Source organism: Myotis nattereri (assembly GCF_964212035.1).
Source record: "Myotis nattereri genome assembly, chromosome: 10".
Taxonomy (NCBI): domain Eukaryota; kingdom Metazoa; phylum Chordata; class Mammalia; order Chiroptera; family Vespertilionidae; genus Myotis; species Myotis nattereri.
The window spans coordinates 51,556,945-51,573,796 of record NC_138085.1 but is presented as its reverse complement, the minus strand read 5'-3'; the positions used below and the strand labels follow the sequence as shown (position 1 = coordinate 51,573,796).

Sequence of the window (16,852 nt, the reverse complement as noted above, 5' to 3'; positions counted from 1 at the left end):
CAACCCCCTGATCGGCCCTGCTCTGTGGGTGATAGAGGGCGGTGCCCCAACCCACTGATGGGCCCTGCTCTATGCATGACAGGGGGCAGGACCCCAACCCTCCTGATGGGCCTTGCTCTGTGAGTGACAGGGGGCAGTGCCCCAACCCCCTGATTGGCCCTGCTCTGTGCGTGACAGGGGTGGTGCCGCAACCTCCCCATCGACCCTGTCTTGAGTGTGACAGGGGACGGTGCCCCAACCCCCAATCGGCCCTACCCTAAGCATAACTGAGCGTGGCATCACAACCTCCCTATCGCCCTGCTCTGTGCATGACGGGGGCGGTGCCCCAACTCCCCAATCGGCCCTGCTCTGAGCCCGACCAGGGGCTACACCTAGGGATTGGGCCTGCCCTCTGCCACCCGGGAGCAGGCCTAAGCCAGCAGGTCATTATCTCCCGAGGGGTCCCAGACTGTGAGAGGGCACAGGCCGGGCTGAGGGACCCCCCTCCCCTCCGAGTGCACAAATTTTTGTGCACTGGGCCTCTAGTATATATATCTCCATCCATCCAGTGACTGAAAGGCAGAACAATCAGAATGAATGATTGACCAGCTGCTATGTTGCACACTGACCACCAGGGGGCAGACGCTCAATGCAGGAGTGCACTGGTGGTCAGTGCGCTCCCACTTGGGGAGTTGCTGCTTGGCACCAGAATGAGCGGCACTCCCACTGTGGGCCTATCCCTGCAGGCCACACCCCCCACCAGTGCATGTGCACCAGGCCTCTAGTTATAAATAAAACAACAAAGAGAATCTTGAAAGCAGCATGAAGTTACTCATCAAATATAAGCGATCCTCAATAAAACTATCAGCAGATTTTTCATCAGAAACTTTGAAGGCCATAGGCAATAACTGATATATTCAAAGTACTAAAATAAAAATACTGTCTACCAAGAACCCTATATCTGACAAAACTGCCCTTCATTAGTGAGAGAAGTTAAGATATTCCTAGATTTTAAAAATCTGAAGAGTTCAATACTATTAGCTCTGCCATCCAAGAAATACTAAAGGGAGCCTTTCAGGTGGAAATAAAAAACAAAACAAAACAAAAAACAACCATAATGCTAGACAGTAACTTCAAGTCCCATGAACAAATAAAAAACTCAGTAACGGAAAACATATGGGTAATTATAATAACTAGTACTATTGTAACAAGTAGAGGCCCAGTACATGAAATTCGTGCACGCGGGGGGGGATGGAGGGGTGGAGGAGGGGATGTCCCTCAGCCCAGTCTGCACCCTCTCCAATCTGAGACCCCTCGAGAGCAGTGAAACATCCCTCTCACAATCCAGGACTGCTAGCTCCCAACTGCTTGCCTGCCTGCCTACCTGCCTGATTGCCCCTATTTCTGCCTGCCAGCCTGATCACCCCCTAACCACTCCCCTGCCAGCCTGATTGATGCCTAACTGCTCCCCTGCTGGCCCGATTGCCCCCAACTTTCCTCCCCTGCCGGCCTGGTCGCCCCTAACTGTCCTCCCTTGCCAGCCTGGTTGCCCGTAACTGCCCTCCCCTGCAGGCCTGGTCACTCCCAACTGCCCTCCCTTGCGTTCCTGGTTGCCCCCAACTGTTCTCCCCTGCAGGGCGGGTCCCCCCCAACTGCCCTCCCCTGCAGGCCTGGTTGCCCCCAAATGCCCTCCTCTGCCAGCCCGGTCACCCCTAACTGCCATCCCCTGCAGGCCTGATCACCCACAACTGCCCTCCCCTGCCAGCCATCTTGTGTCCACATGGGGGTGGCCATCTTGTGTGTTGGAGTGATGGTCAATTTGCATATTTCCTCTTTATTATATAGGATGACTTTTAACTCTACTTTGTGTTTTATACATGACTTGAGACTAATACATTTTTTAAAACAATTAGTCAAAAAGCTAGTATTATCGTAACTTTTAGACTTAATTCCACATTTTATTTTCTATATAATTTAAGAGACAAATGTCATTAAAAGATTTATTTTTTTGTTTGAGGCACATAATGTTGTAATACCAACAGTTGAAAAGGGTGGGTATACAGCTATAAAGGACCAGAGTTTGCATATATTTTTGAAGTGAAGATAGTATAAATTCAAGTCTGAGTGATAAGTTTAGGATATTAAATGTAATCCCCATTATAACCACAGAGAAAATATGATTTTGACAAGGGTGCCAAGACCATTCAATGGGGAAAGGACAATCTTTTCAACAAATGCTACTAGAAAAACTGAACACTCACATGCAAAAGACCCTTCCTTTATACCATATACAATATAAAAAAGTAACTTAAAATGGATCAAAGACATAAATGTAAGAGCTAAAAGTATAAAAATTTTAGGAGAAAACAAATGGTAAAAGCTTCATGACATTGGATTTGGCAAGGATTAACTGGCTCTGACAATAAGAGCAGAGGCAACAATAGAAAAAAATAGATAAATTTAATTTCATAAAAATTTTAAAATTTTGTTATAAAGTCCATATCAACAGTCATATATCTGATAAGGGATTAATATCCAGAATATATAGAGATCCCCTAAAAGTCAACAACCAAAAAACAACCAACCTAATGAGCAAATGAACTAAGTAGATATTTTTGCAAACGTACACAATAAGTATACAAAAAGATGTTCAACATCACTTAGGGAAATGAAAATCAAAACTACAATAAGATCACCTCATACCCGTTAGAATGGCTAGTATCAACAACAAAACAGGAAATAAGTATTGGTGAAGATATGGAGAAACTCGAATTCTGTGCACTACTGTGGGAATGTAAAATGGTATAGCCAATGTGGAAAAAAGTATGGCAATTCTTCAAAAAATTTACAGAAAGAATTATCATATGACCCAGCAATTCAACTTTTGGGAATATAACCAAAAGAATTGAAAGAACACAAAAAGATATTTGTACACCCATGTTCATAGCAGCATTATTCACCAACAACTAAAACATTAAAGTAACTTAAGTATCCATGAATGGATGAATGAACAAACAAAGTATGATGTGTATATGTAATGGAATGTTTTCAGCCTTAAAAAGGAAGAAATTCTTATTTATGCTACAGCATGTATGCACCTCAAGGGGATTATGCCAAGTGAAGTAAGCCAGACAGAAAAGACAAATACTGTATAATTCCACTTATATGGGGTACTTAGAATAGTCAAAATCATAAAGTGAGAAAATACAATGGTGGTTGCTAGGGGCTGGTGGAAGGGGGAAAAGGAAGTTACTATTTTAAAAGGTATAGAGTTTCAGTTTTACAAGATGAAAACCATTCTGGAGATAGATGGTGGTGATGGTAGCACATTCTGAATATATTTCATACCAATGAACTGTTACCTTTAAAAAATGGTTAAGAGGGTAAATTTTGTTATATGTATTTTACCTTATTGTTTTTTAAAAAGAAATAAGGTTAGATGCTAAAAATGCCAACATGGGGCTTAGATGGTGACATCTTGACCCAACCGATAAACCTTTGTGATTATCTATTATTTCTTTATTTTTTAATTCTTAATTCTGAGAAAAATCACTCTGTAGATTGCTGTTTAAGACTTTTAACGTTTGATTTGAATACATTACTAATATGCTGTTAATTTTTAACTTTCTTTACTTTGTATTAAAAAAATATAAAGGTGCACATAATTTTAAAAAATCAAGCCAATTAAAAAAAACCAACTAGCTTAGCTTTTGTTCCACCTATGTCACACTGAAAAAAAGATGCTACTCCCCTTGACAAAAAAAGTTGGTTATACATAATTTTTCATGACTCACACTAAAAACAACAAAATAAGGAAATAAATGGTCACAAAAATCTTTACTTCAGTTAAGGTCAAGACTACAAGAGAATACCAGCATGCTGCTGGCTACCACTCCATAAAAGTAGTTCACGTGCTCACAATGCACACATCTAAATCTTCTACAAAACTTCAACTAACTTTGATAATCCTAGAAATCAACTGAAATTATAATATAGATTCCTAGTCATAACCAACTGCCCACTAAACACATTTACTTACATATACTGTAGGCATATCAAAATCATCGAATTCCAAACTGAACTTGTCTCTACACCTTTTCTTCCTGCACTCACTTGGTAGTACTGGCAGCTAACTTGGTCACCCACACCAGCAGCACTGGGAGCAATCCTTAAGACCTCATGCCCAATCAATCATCAAGTTCTATCAATATGACATGTGAAATTTTCTCAATCTCCTTTTCTCTTACCCAGCAACCGTTAACCTAGAACAAACACTAATTACTTCCTGCATGGAAATACATAGCCTCTATCAACTTCCTTCACTATAGTCTTGCCATCCTCACTTAGAACCCTCCTCTATGCTAACAGAGTGACCTATTAAAAAAACATGTTTTATTGAAATCTAATCCAGAAAGGTGTTTTGAGGGGGCAAGGAGAGCAGGCGGGGAGGCCATGCTAAAAAGTTATAATACATCTTGGCATCTTAAGAAATCTCAGAAGTCTTAAATCAAGAAATAACAGAATTTAAATCTACAATTTCATAAATTTATTAAATCATAGAGTCCTTTCTTTACCTTAACCCTATTAATAGCCAAAATCAAACCAAACAAAAAACACTTTGAGAAATACTATTATAAAACAAGATTCTGACCCTGGCACACTTTCATATAACCCCCCAAGGCTTTGAGGATAAAGCCCAAACTCATCAGAATTACTATAGCAGACCTGGCTTAACTCTAGCAAAAGCTCCAGTCCACAGAGTACCAAATGAGGTATAATTCATGCATTATCTCCTACAATTTCATGCCTTTGTTCTTTGACTAACATAGTTCTTTCCTGAAGTATCATCTCTCCTCCCAATCCTAATGTCTCATTCCTTAAGACTCACTGAGCTTAAGTAATATCTTATTAGAAAACTTGCTTGACCACATCAGACTAGATTATATGTCTCTCTTCCACCTTATCAAAACAACTCATATTGCTCAACATATTTTACTGAAATTATCTTTTAAATTCCTCTCTCCTTATCAGATTGAGGGTTACTCCTGAAAACCTAACTTAGGGTATTAGAAGCCTGTCTAATTCACGGTATTATCCTTAGGATCCTGCTCAGTGCTTCCTATATAGTAGATAACAAATGTCTGCTGCATTTAAATTGTTTCCTACTGCAAACTATTGCTTCTTGCTTTTCTGTTTACGCACTTTAAAAGTTAACTATTAATACAATTTTATCCAATAAAGCACTATAGTTAGGATAGAACTTCCCCAGTAGACCTTTGTGAGTCAGCTCCTTTACTTAAGTTCTATGAATGTCCAAAGAACCCCGAATTACCCACACTAACTCCTACCAATTACACAAGTGGGCAGGAAAATAAACCAGAGGATTTATTTTTTTTGTCCCTTCCCTCTAGTTAAAAATGTGAAACTCCGTTCATATTTAGCATACTTATTTAAAATTTGAATCCCACTTCTCTCTAACTAGAGGCCATTGGTGAAAGCTATGAAAAAAAATAACATGTTCATCAGAATTTAAATAAACAAAGTAAAAACTACACACATAAGACTATAAAAAAGAGGGTTAAAGCTACTAGGTAAGGAAGATAGGTGGATTAAATATAAACATCTAATTTCACTCTCTCCCAAAACTCATTATACTAGAACTATGTTGTTGCTTTTTTCCTTTCCAATTGATTGATCAATTGACTGACAGATAAAATTAGATCATGGACTAATTTGACTTATTTTAAGAATGCAAGATTGGTTTAACATTAGGAAATCAAACTATATAATTTATCCCATTAGGAGATTAAAGAAGAAAAATAATTTTATTATCTTAATATAGAGAATATGTTTGATAAAACTCAACTTTCATTTATAACAAACTCTTAGCAAACTAGAAATAGAAATAAAAATAAAATCTGTAAATTACTGATAAAGCATTTCAGTATAAGAAATATATAGCAAAATATAACTAACTATGATATCAGGAACCTAAATAAATGCAGAGATAACCAGTTCCTAGACTGTGAGCATATCGGTTCTTAATTTGGTGGATAAGTGAAAACCCAATTGTAACTAAAAGTTTAAATGATTCTAAGAATTATCTGGAAAAATACATGCATAGAATTACTAATATTTGAAAAACAAATATTTTGGTAAGTGATGAGTACAATTTCAAAACTATTCTCTCTCCCTCTCTTTCTCACGACTGAAGGGTACTTTTAAAATAAATGATACATTATTGAAAAAAAGGGCAATTAATAGGTCACTGAATCCATTAGGTCACTTTGCTACTTTTTCTACCATCCTATCTAATAAAGAAGGAATATGCTAATTGACCCTCATGCTTTTGCAAAGATGGCAGCACCCACAGCCAATAAGGAGGGAATATGCTAATTGACTGTTCTGTCCTCAAAGATGGCAGCACCCATAGCCAATAAGGAGGGACTATGCTAATTGATGCCTGCGCCCTCAAAGATGGAGGTGCCCAAAGCCACGAGATGGCGGTGCCCAGTCCCCTCAGCTCCCCAGCCCCCCAGGGCTGGCCTGAGTCTCAGGGAACCAGGGCCGGCCAAGGCTTTCACTGCTGGCAGTGGCAGCAGCAGAGGTGTGATGGGGCGTCGCCTCCCGCCCCTGAAGTCTCCCTGACTGTGAGAGGAGGCAGGCCAGGCTGAGGGAACCCCACTCCAGTGCATGAATTTTCATACACCGGGCCTCTAGTATCATATAATCTCAATAATGAATTAAATTTCTTTGTTTTGATCGCTGTGATGCCTTTTTATCCATATCATGTGGCAACAATCAGATTACCAGGAAGACAAAAGTATATTTAATTAAACCAACATAAGAATGAACAAAAATCCAGTACTACGAGTTACCTAACAAACACAGCAAAGAGAAAAAGAGTAAGAAAGACAATCCACTAGGTCAGAAAAGGAGAACTTCCACAGGATTCTTACAGTGGATAGTGAGGGTTTTTTTCCCCTCTGACATTCTTTTTGTTTTAAACCAAATTTATTTTTCTTAACATCTCTGTGAAAGAGGAAAAGTTCATTATTCCATCTACATATGAACTAAGGTAAAGGGCAGTCATGTGACTTGTTTGAAATTATACAATTAAGTCAATGGCTGAACTGTAAACAGAACCCAGGATATCCAACTGCTAGTCTGCTGCTCTAACTAATGGATCATGCTCCCTGCTATGCAATAGGACTGTTTCCTTTAATTACAAATTCTTCATTCTCCATCAGATTATCAGCCAGAGGCTTTATCATTAATTTTGCTCTTCTTGCATTCATGGCATTATTCCAAAAATATGAGATTTCCATGATAAAAATATAAAAACCACTGCTTACTGTATAATACCAAATCTGAAAATTCCAACCACCCTGGCAAGAATACTTCACCAAGCCTACAATGAATGGCACATTTATAGGTAGAACTGCAATTTTAACATCCATTTTGGGTTGGTCAGCAACCTGGAGAAAATCAACTTTGTTTTTCTATAGAATCATTAATATTAGTGCACTTAAAATCTTACATTAGGGAATTCTATAGTCTCATTAGTCAACAATATTCACATACATGACCTGTATGTACAAGTCCAAAAGATAGCAGGTTGTTAAAGACACATTTCAGTGTATTTGTCAGGTTGGGAAGTAGGATAAGATTAAAATCATGGCATGTTCTTCCATTCTATACTAAAATCTATTTTAAAAATATAATGGTATAAACAAAGTAGACATCTGAAAAGAGGTGTGCAGCCACTCGTCTTTGAGAAGCACTTTGTGCTTCTTTGGCACATGTCGCAGCAGCAGTGGCAGCAGCAGTCTTGCCCTTGGTGCTGATTCCTTACTACTCTAAATGTCTCCTCTGAGCCAGAATACACTGGCTGTTGCTGATCATGCTGTGAGACACCTGCACTGGCTACTAGGCTTGTCATGACGCACAAAACCCTACCATCTTCAGCTTGACATTGTGCAAGTTATAATTATTCATCCAAATGAATATGTCAGAGCAGCAGCAGCAGACCTCTCATCAGAGCAAGAGAAAAATACATCAAAACATTATCAACCCAGCAGGAAGACAGGGACCATAAGGAAAATTACCCATTTTTAATATGGATGCCACAAAGCCATGTCTATTATTTTACAAAAAGAAAGGAAAATAAAGATCTTCCAAGTTTAAAGTCCAGAAATACTGAATCCAAAGAAAAAAATGTACAAAAGCAGAAAAGGAATGTTTGTTTTTTAAAATCAATTATCTGGAACCTACTAACAGTCTCTTAAATGTTTGCTATTAGACTACAATAGTAGCATTTATTTTGGTTGAGAACCACAACTGTTTAAAACTTGTTTAAAAAAAATAATCCCACAAGCAGAATTATTTCCAACAAATCAATGAAAAAAGGTCAAAAGTAGCAAACAAGTCTGATATTGCTTCTTACTTTCAAAACACATCGCCAACACTCTTCTCATACCTAAAAGACCCAAGAATTCATACCCCCTGGTAACATCACCAAAATACTTATGATGTACAAGTAGACTTTAAAAGAATAGATAAATATTATATTTTGAAAATTTTCTAAAGTTTAATGTCATGCATAAATGAAAAATTGAAATCACTTCCCGATCTCCCCAAATGAAGATGGCACACCCAAATGAGCACATATAGAATAGGCAAGTGTAAATAGATTCCTATCTCATACTTAAATAGTAAATAAATATGAAAAATACTTAACTAAATATGAAAAATGTGTCACTTTTAGAACAAACTACAGAATATATTTTCAGTGTAAGATATGCAAGATTTTTCAATTCAAGATCAAAAGAGTAGAAATCACAAGGAAGAAACTGTTAAACTTCGGACTGACAAAATATAACATATACAAAGTTCAAAGGCATGCCACAGGGAGAAGACACTTAAATTTCAAAGTAATCAACAAGAATTAGCATCCAAAATAAAATATATAAGGAATGTTTATAATAAAATAAAAAATTTAAATAGACTCAGGTTATAAACACAGTAATAATGATTTATCATTCCTAATAAAAACTAAGGTCAGAATAAAATCAGACTAAGATTTGGAAGGTTTTTGAAAATGTAGGAATTATTATGCATTACTGGGTAGGAGTATAAACTTATATAACCAATTTGGGTAGGCAATTGGCAACATCTAGTAATCTCAAAGAGGTGCATTTCCCTACAACCCTGCATTTTCACTACTAGGTATAAGCAGCACTAAAAGTCTCACATGTGTACAAAGAAACGTGTTAGGATGTCACTGCAGCAAAAAATTTAGTAAGAAAATTGCGAACAACCTTATCAGCAGGGCAACAGATAAATTAACTGGTAGACTCATATAATGGAATGATATAAAGCATTTAAAATAAATGTGCTACACATGCATGGATCATTGGTAAACCATTGTAAAAACCATTGTAAAACCATTGTAAAAAATCAAACTGCAAATGTGAGAGAAAATGGCATAAACAAATGTAGCAAACATATGCATAGATAGCATTCACATCATTTCAGGGAAGTGGTTACCTCTCAAAAGGAAGAGAGGGAAAGAAAGAGGAAAGGAGAAAGGGAAAGGGAGGGTAAGTCTTAGTTGTTCCAAAAACATTTTATTCCTAAGAGAGGACAGAAATAGGGAGAGAGATATCTGAAGCGAATGTAACAAAATATTAACATCTGTCCAATTTGAGTTGTGGATAATAAGGTATCCAAATTTCTTTCTGTACTTTGCTAAGAATTTTAGTATATTCTGTAACTTAAAAATTAATTTCTGACATTCCCATTACTACTAATTAATTCTATTTTCTTGGAGCTAATACAAAACAGAACATTTATATGACCCAATTGAATCTAAAATATGAATTTAAATTAGTATTATAAACACTTCATACTTATATATCTAAGGCACTTGAACTAGTGTTAAGTAGGATACAAAATTTTAAAAAATTTCTTCAAAGATTTTCTAGTCTAGTGGAGTCACACATTAATGTTGCTAAATGGCAAAATATGATAAGTGCATTTTTCTGTGGAGATGCAAACTTTTATCACAGATTAAAATCTGGGGAAAATCTGTATAGTTATCTAAAACAAAACAAAACTAAGAAACATCAAAAACATATTCTTCAACCTTGAGTTTTGATAAACACTGAAGTAAAATTTAGAGATAGCATATCTGGAAAGAGTAATACAATCTAGGTACAATGTTATTGCACTGTCTCATATAAAACAAAGATAAAGCCTGGCTGATGTCGCTCAGTGGTTGAGTATCTACCCATAAACCAAGAGGTCATGTTTGGATTCCTGGTCAGGGCATATGTCAGGGTTACAGGCTCAATCCCCAGTAGGGAGCGTGCAGGAGGCAGCCAATAGATGAATCTCTCTCGTCACTGATGTTTCTCTCTCTCTCTTCCACTCTGAAGTGAATAAAAACATATTTTTAAAAGTCAACAAAGATAAAGCTTACAGAGCCAAATAGACAATGTATATTAAAAAAAAAGGAAAGGTATATAATTTATATATCATTCCAATTCTTTTTTTAAAAACTCAACACACTATTTCCTATCCTATATAATAAAAGCCAAATATGCTAAGTGTCCCGTCATTTGTTCAACCAATCAAAGTATAATATGCTAATGATATGCTAAGGATGCTCAACAGCTCACTATGATGTGCACGGACCACCAGAGGGCATACAGTCGACCAGTCTCTATGATGTGCACTGACCACCAGGAGGCAGACGCTCAGACTGGTAGGTTAACTTGCTGCTGGGGTACGGCTGATCGGGACTGAGGGAGATGGGCCGGATATGTCCTGGAGCCCTCCTGCAGTCCCTTCCTGGCTGGCCAACCTCCTATGTCCCTCCCTGGCCCCAATTGTGCACTGGCAGGGTCCCGTGGCCTGGACTGCGCCCTCTCACAACCTGGGACTCCTTGGGGGATGTTGGAGAACCAGTTTTGGCCCGATCCCGCAGGCCAGGCCAAGGGACCCCATTGGTCCATGATTTCATGCACTGGGTCTCTAGTGTATTTATGATATATAACAGAATACCAAAAGTAAATCACATGGCTTTTCCTCTCCTTTATTTTGCTTTTTTCTCTATTTCCATTTAAAGGAGAAAGCCTTTTTTTGTTTGTTTTTAAAGACAAAAATGAGAAAAATAATTTTGAATATATTTGTACAAATGTAGAACCTTCACACTACTTAAATGCTGTTATGCTTTTTTTTTTTCAAAAAACTTCATGTACAATACAATTGCTTTACATATTTCTAATATAAAATAAGCATAAATTTTCACTTGAACTTAACAAAATTTCCTAACAAAAAATATTTGTAAAATGTCACTAGGAATTTTGTTTTCTTTACATAAGAACAGAAATGTGTGACACAATTTACCGATGAAAGAAGGACCATGCCCATCATCATTAGATTGTTCTTTGAACTTAACAGCTACTATTCTGCCAGGTCTTCAGAAACCACACATATAATGTTGACGATGGACTACTAATAATCATGCCTTATAACTATATAATGTCACAGTTTACAATGCACTTCTAAACACATTATCTTATTAGATATCATCAATGTATTGAGAAATTCAATTGATCGGAGCAGGAGAAAGAATCTCCAATATTCTTTATTCAAAGTATGAATGTTTGGACACACATACAAAAATAAAATTTTCTAGGTCCAAGGATGAATGCAGGAGAAACACTTAAAAATGATAAAAAAAAAAAAAGAGCTGAAAGTGAAAGGCTTATATTTTTAGTCATAACTCATTCTCTTTTGAAGATTCTCTGATATTTTGTCAGCAATGTTAAAAGATTTAACAGTCTGAAAAATGTCACCCAATTTTCTACTTACAGCTCACTGCTTTATAAACAGTGCTTTAGATTTTAAATTTAAAGCAAAATTTCTGTCAACAGAGCTGCTTCATGTTTATCTAAACTGAAGCATAAAGATCTAAAGGCTGAATGGTGTGTTTACGTGTACGTGTTGTGTGTGTGCGTGTGTGTGTGCATGCGCAGAGAGAAAATGAACATAACTACTAGTAAATATAAAGGATGCACTCTAGAAGTCCTGTTTATAAACTAATGCTTAAAGAAAACTATAAGAAAATCACTTTATAACCTATAATGGCCACTTATAAATAAATAGAATATGCTTTTTTAACTACTTAAAATAAATATAAGAATGTACCTGTGGAGTCCAAGAAACAGAAAATGAAACAGGAAAATCCACAAAACAATCTGGTGATTCCACAGGGTACTATGAAAAAGCAAAAATATAGGTTAATTTTACTTCTGTGTGACAATTTCACATAAGGTATTTTAGAAAAACTGATTAGGAATAGTATTATAAATGCAAATGTATTATATATAAATACTTTGATCCTACTATTAGAGATGTCAAGAACTGATTAGCAGTTAAATTATGTTCAAGAGGTATAAAGTTTGATGATTTGGGGATAAAAACACAATCAGTTTTGTTCAAGGAAGAATGAATGAAGTCAGTGTTTAGTGAGCTGCTAAGGTGACTGCAGGGTGAACTACACTGTACCTCAGTTTCTTATCTTTAAAATAAGAGGTCAAACTAATTGATATTAGTTTCCTTTCAGTGTAAAATTTAATCTCAAATAGCCTGCTACTATTTGAAGAGGCAGTATCAGAATCAAGACATGCACAAAAAATACAAACAATTCTTAATTATAAAATAAAATGTATTTTCCACAATTAAGCAATTACTTTTAGTAAGAAGATTTTAAAAAAGCGTAAAATGCCTTCTTTATTAAGGAAAAACAAAGTAATAGTTTTAAGCCAGAAAAACATTTTCATGGTTGATAAACAGAAAATCAATCCTTCAACAGTTTTCTACAAAAAGTGAAAGTCATTATGACAAATCAGGTTTCTAAGTTAAAGACAAAATATAGTTATTCTTAAAATCAATTTTATTATTAGAGAATTGTACTACATGATTTCTCTACAATGCAATTCTGGATTTTTCAAAGTCACATGTAATTTTAAAAATACTCATTTCTTTCCATTAAAAATCTGAATTTACTAAAAGAAAACTAAAATTAGTTTTAGGAAAACTCCTTTCTCTCATTTGACAGAATGTTTAAAAAAAAAGTTTTAGATTCACTTTTGTCAGTTTATTTTTCACTACTTTGCTGAATAAAGCAAAAGGGGCAAAAATTATCACCATAGTATTTACAAAATACCACTGAAGACAATGCTTTGAAATGAATTAACATTTAGTTATAAAGATCTGTTGACTGGAAAGAAAACTTATTTTAAACTCTGACTAATGGTATCTGGCTATGCAGAACTGATAATACAAAGACAAAAATATAGGAAACCATATAAAAATATAACTACGCTCTAATTTGGGGAAAAAATTAAGAAAGGTCAGGCTGAAATTAAAATGGGAGCTCTATTTCAGACAATTAAGTAGCAGATGATATATTTAAGAGTATAACTGCTGTGATCACTGGAAAAACAACTTGTATACAATTTTTATTAGGCATGTGATTATAGCAAAGTAAATGCAGGCAGACTTCAGCTTTCACTAGTTCTGCTAACTAATTTGTGTGATCTTGGACAAGTCAATACTTCTGTTTTTAAGTAAAAATGACGAAACTCAACTAAAAGGGTTATAAAATTTATTTTCCCTCTGAAATGTTAACAATCTGTAAAACTAATAATGCACATTTGAAACCTCCATGGGTCAAAAATGGAGTATTTCGTTTGCTTGGGCTTACTGCTATTTATCTCCCACTGATGCTGACAATGAACAATATCAACTCTCTAACTTAAATCATCAATTTGAGTAAGAGTATGAAGTTAATGAGATATTTATTGTATTTAGAGTAGATAAACCAAGTAAAGCACCTATGACTTTGGAAGTCATTATACTTATAACTCATTATGCTAAAAGAGAATATGATCTTATATTTAAGTAGGACTCAGTATAATAAATGCTATGTATGTACACTGACATAGAAATCTAGCAATTGAACAAAAAAGCAGGCTATGCTAAATATAACATGATCTCACAGACATAAGTGTGGGATAGTTTTTGAGGTAATATCTTTAAAATACATCTTATGTATAATTATTCAAACATAAACATAAATTAGACTTATCTATATGTAGGTGGCTTTCTATATATCTATTATAAATTAAATGCATATATCATGTGTGTTCATTATATTCCCATTTAACATCAACTTTATCTATATAATAAATTTTACAAAATTGCACAGAACCTAAAAAGCACAAATTTATATACTTGTGGATAATTTAACATGAATTATGAAGTAGTAGACTAGATATTCATATTCAAAATAATTTGTGTTACAGTATTAACTACAACATAGATAACCAAAAATATTATAAAATATAACTATCAAAATTCAGAGTTTTCAGTAAGTAGAATAAGTATATATAAAATCACCAATGACGACCAAAAGTTTCATTTTAGAAGTATAATTGACAATAAAAACTCCACATAAAGGACTATTAATTGAAAAATAAGTATAGCAATTATTTTAAATTAAAATATAGTATAAAAATCTCAATTGAAACAATTCAGTCAAATCAGTAACTATAAAATAATTCTAAAATTATAAAAGTACATATTTTTGCCACATCCAATATATTTAAATTCTAATATAGTTCTAAGAAAAATTTTAACCCAAACTGTTCTGTTATGGACCATCTAAGAGGCTCCCCAAGTAAATACATGCAAATTACAGATTTATAAAAATGGCCATCAGAGAGAGAATGCCCAGCCTCTGATACACATCTGTGATTTGTTTTTCAAACAGTTCTGATCTTGGCCAAAGCTGAAGAAGCACTAGGCTACTTCTTTTTCTCAAGGAAAGATAGTAATTACATCCCACAGTTCAGGATATACTACAAGTATTGCATAAAAATACACTTAGAAAAACAAAAAACGTAACTATTTCCCTTATCATAGTTCTTTTTTATTTATATATTTATTTTTAATGGGAAGCATATAAGTCAAATTGGTACTATTTTCTTTGTGGGTTTTTGGAGATAGTAAGGGAAGGAGCAGAATTGGAAGTATGTATACCAGAATAAAAATACTTCAACTAATGAATTTCTTTACAATATATATAAGAAAAGGTTTGTATATTTACAAAATAAGCCTTTTTTAAGGTTTCTTAAAAAAAATCAGCTTGACCCTTTAAAATTTAGTTTGGATTAAGATTTTGCATTATGTGCTTTTTAATACAGTTTCAGCTAATCGCTACTTTTAACTGACAATCCCAGATCCAAATATTCCTAGAAAAGAAATGACCACATCTAAAAGAGAACTTGGGTCTGTCTCTATGAAAATGTAACGAAATGGGCAATTAAAGACTCTAGTAAATCATCCAACATAAGATTCATTCAGTTCTACTGTCTTTTCAAAAAGAAAAAAAACATTTGTTTTTCTTCCTAATTCCTTCCCAACTCAAATAAAGCTTTCTCTTCTCTCTTGTCAGGGCATCCATGATAGTGCTTCACAACTATTGATACTGCAAAAATTGACAGTTGAAAATATTCTGCAGAGAAAAATTAAAAGTGTCACCTTATCTACCTTGTGAAGACGTAAGAAAAAGCGAAAAGACTAATAGCTACATCCTCACTATCAACACTACCAATAACATCATGAACTAGAATTAACAATAACATCTTTGTAGATATAGGTATAAGTAGTGCAGACTTAAAGCATTATCCCTCCAGTAAGTAGGAATGCTTGCAATAAGTAGGTTCTTAAAAAAAGAAACAGTAACAAAAAAGCTTTGAGGGAAAGGACAGAACCCTTGCCACTGGCAGTCTGTATGACCTTTGGAAGGATAAAGACAGTTTTCTCCCTGGTTTTAAAAAAAGCCCAGCTTTAAAAATTAAAAGGGAAAATAATTTATTTTTATTTTAACTAAAATATCCAGTAACTTATTTTTCAAATAAGATTTCTAGCCCACTCATATTTTTTAGCACTTATCACACGAGTCTTAAAATTATATATGCCTAAACATTCTGTATGTGAGAAAAAAGAGGGAATGAGTAATTTCTCAACTTGTCTGATATAGAGGCACTATAAGATATCAACTTTTCTGTGTCACCCAGTACAGCTTTATATATTAATTCTCTCTCAATGGAAAGCTTAAATGCCAGGCACATTTTTAAAAAGGACAAACACAATTGATCTTTTCATCACTGCAATCTTCTGAAATAGAGTTGATTGATGACTCCTGGGAACAATAAAAAAAAAAAAAAAGATGTCCTCGTTTTCTCAAATTCTTATGTTTCCCTAGTGATTACTAAATAAATGATTAATATGCTGAACTTGCTTATTCTACTTATTTCTCAAAATTCACAATCTAGAACTAAAAAACAAAGATGAAACAGCTATATTTTGTGCCAATAAATTAATGAATAGTTATAGATCACTAGCCGATAAAGGCCCGGTAAAGAGAGGCATAACCTTGGCAAATTCTTAAAATAACAGAAAAAAAAAAAATTCAGCCAAAACAAACAAACAATAAAAAATATGCGTATGTGTATGTCTGTGTATAGTGGTTGGAAGTGGGTCAGAAATAAGAACTACAAAGGTAATTCATAGTAAGAGTTGAAGACAAAAGACCTTCAATAGAACGTTACTTTGGATAATGGAAACTTCCAACTCTTTTCTGTACCGGATGTTACAAAAATAACATTTTGGTACTTTAAAGCTGCTGAATCTTATTCCAATATTTCTTTTTTATGAAGTCTATATTTTGACCAAATTTGAACTAAAATAGTGACATGAAATTATACCTAGGCTTTTGAAAACCTGATGAATTTTC

General features: G+C 34.8%; 1 protein-coding gene across 3 annotated transcripts in view; it reads right to left on the bottom strand.

The window, feature by feature from the left end:
• FANCL (FA complementation group L) overlaps nucleotides 1–16,852 on the bottom strand; it is a 59,234-nt gene that overhangs the window by 16,725 nt on the left and 25,657 nt on the right. For all 3 annotated transcript variants that reach the window (XM_081101649.1, XM_081101650.1, XM_081101648.1), the window contains one exon: nucleotides 12,196–12,264. In XM_081101649.1, the coding sequence (XP_080957775.1) occupies nucleotides 12,196–12,264 (69 nt within the window). The remainder of the gene's footprint in view (nucleotides 1–12,195; nucleotides 12,265–16,852) is intronic.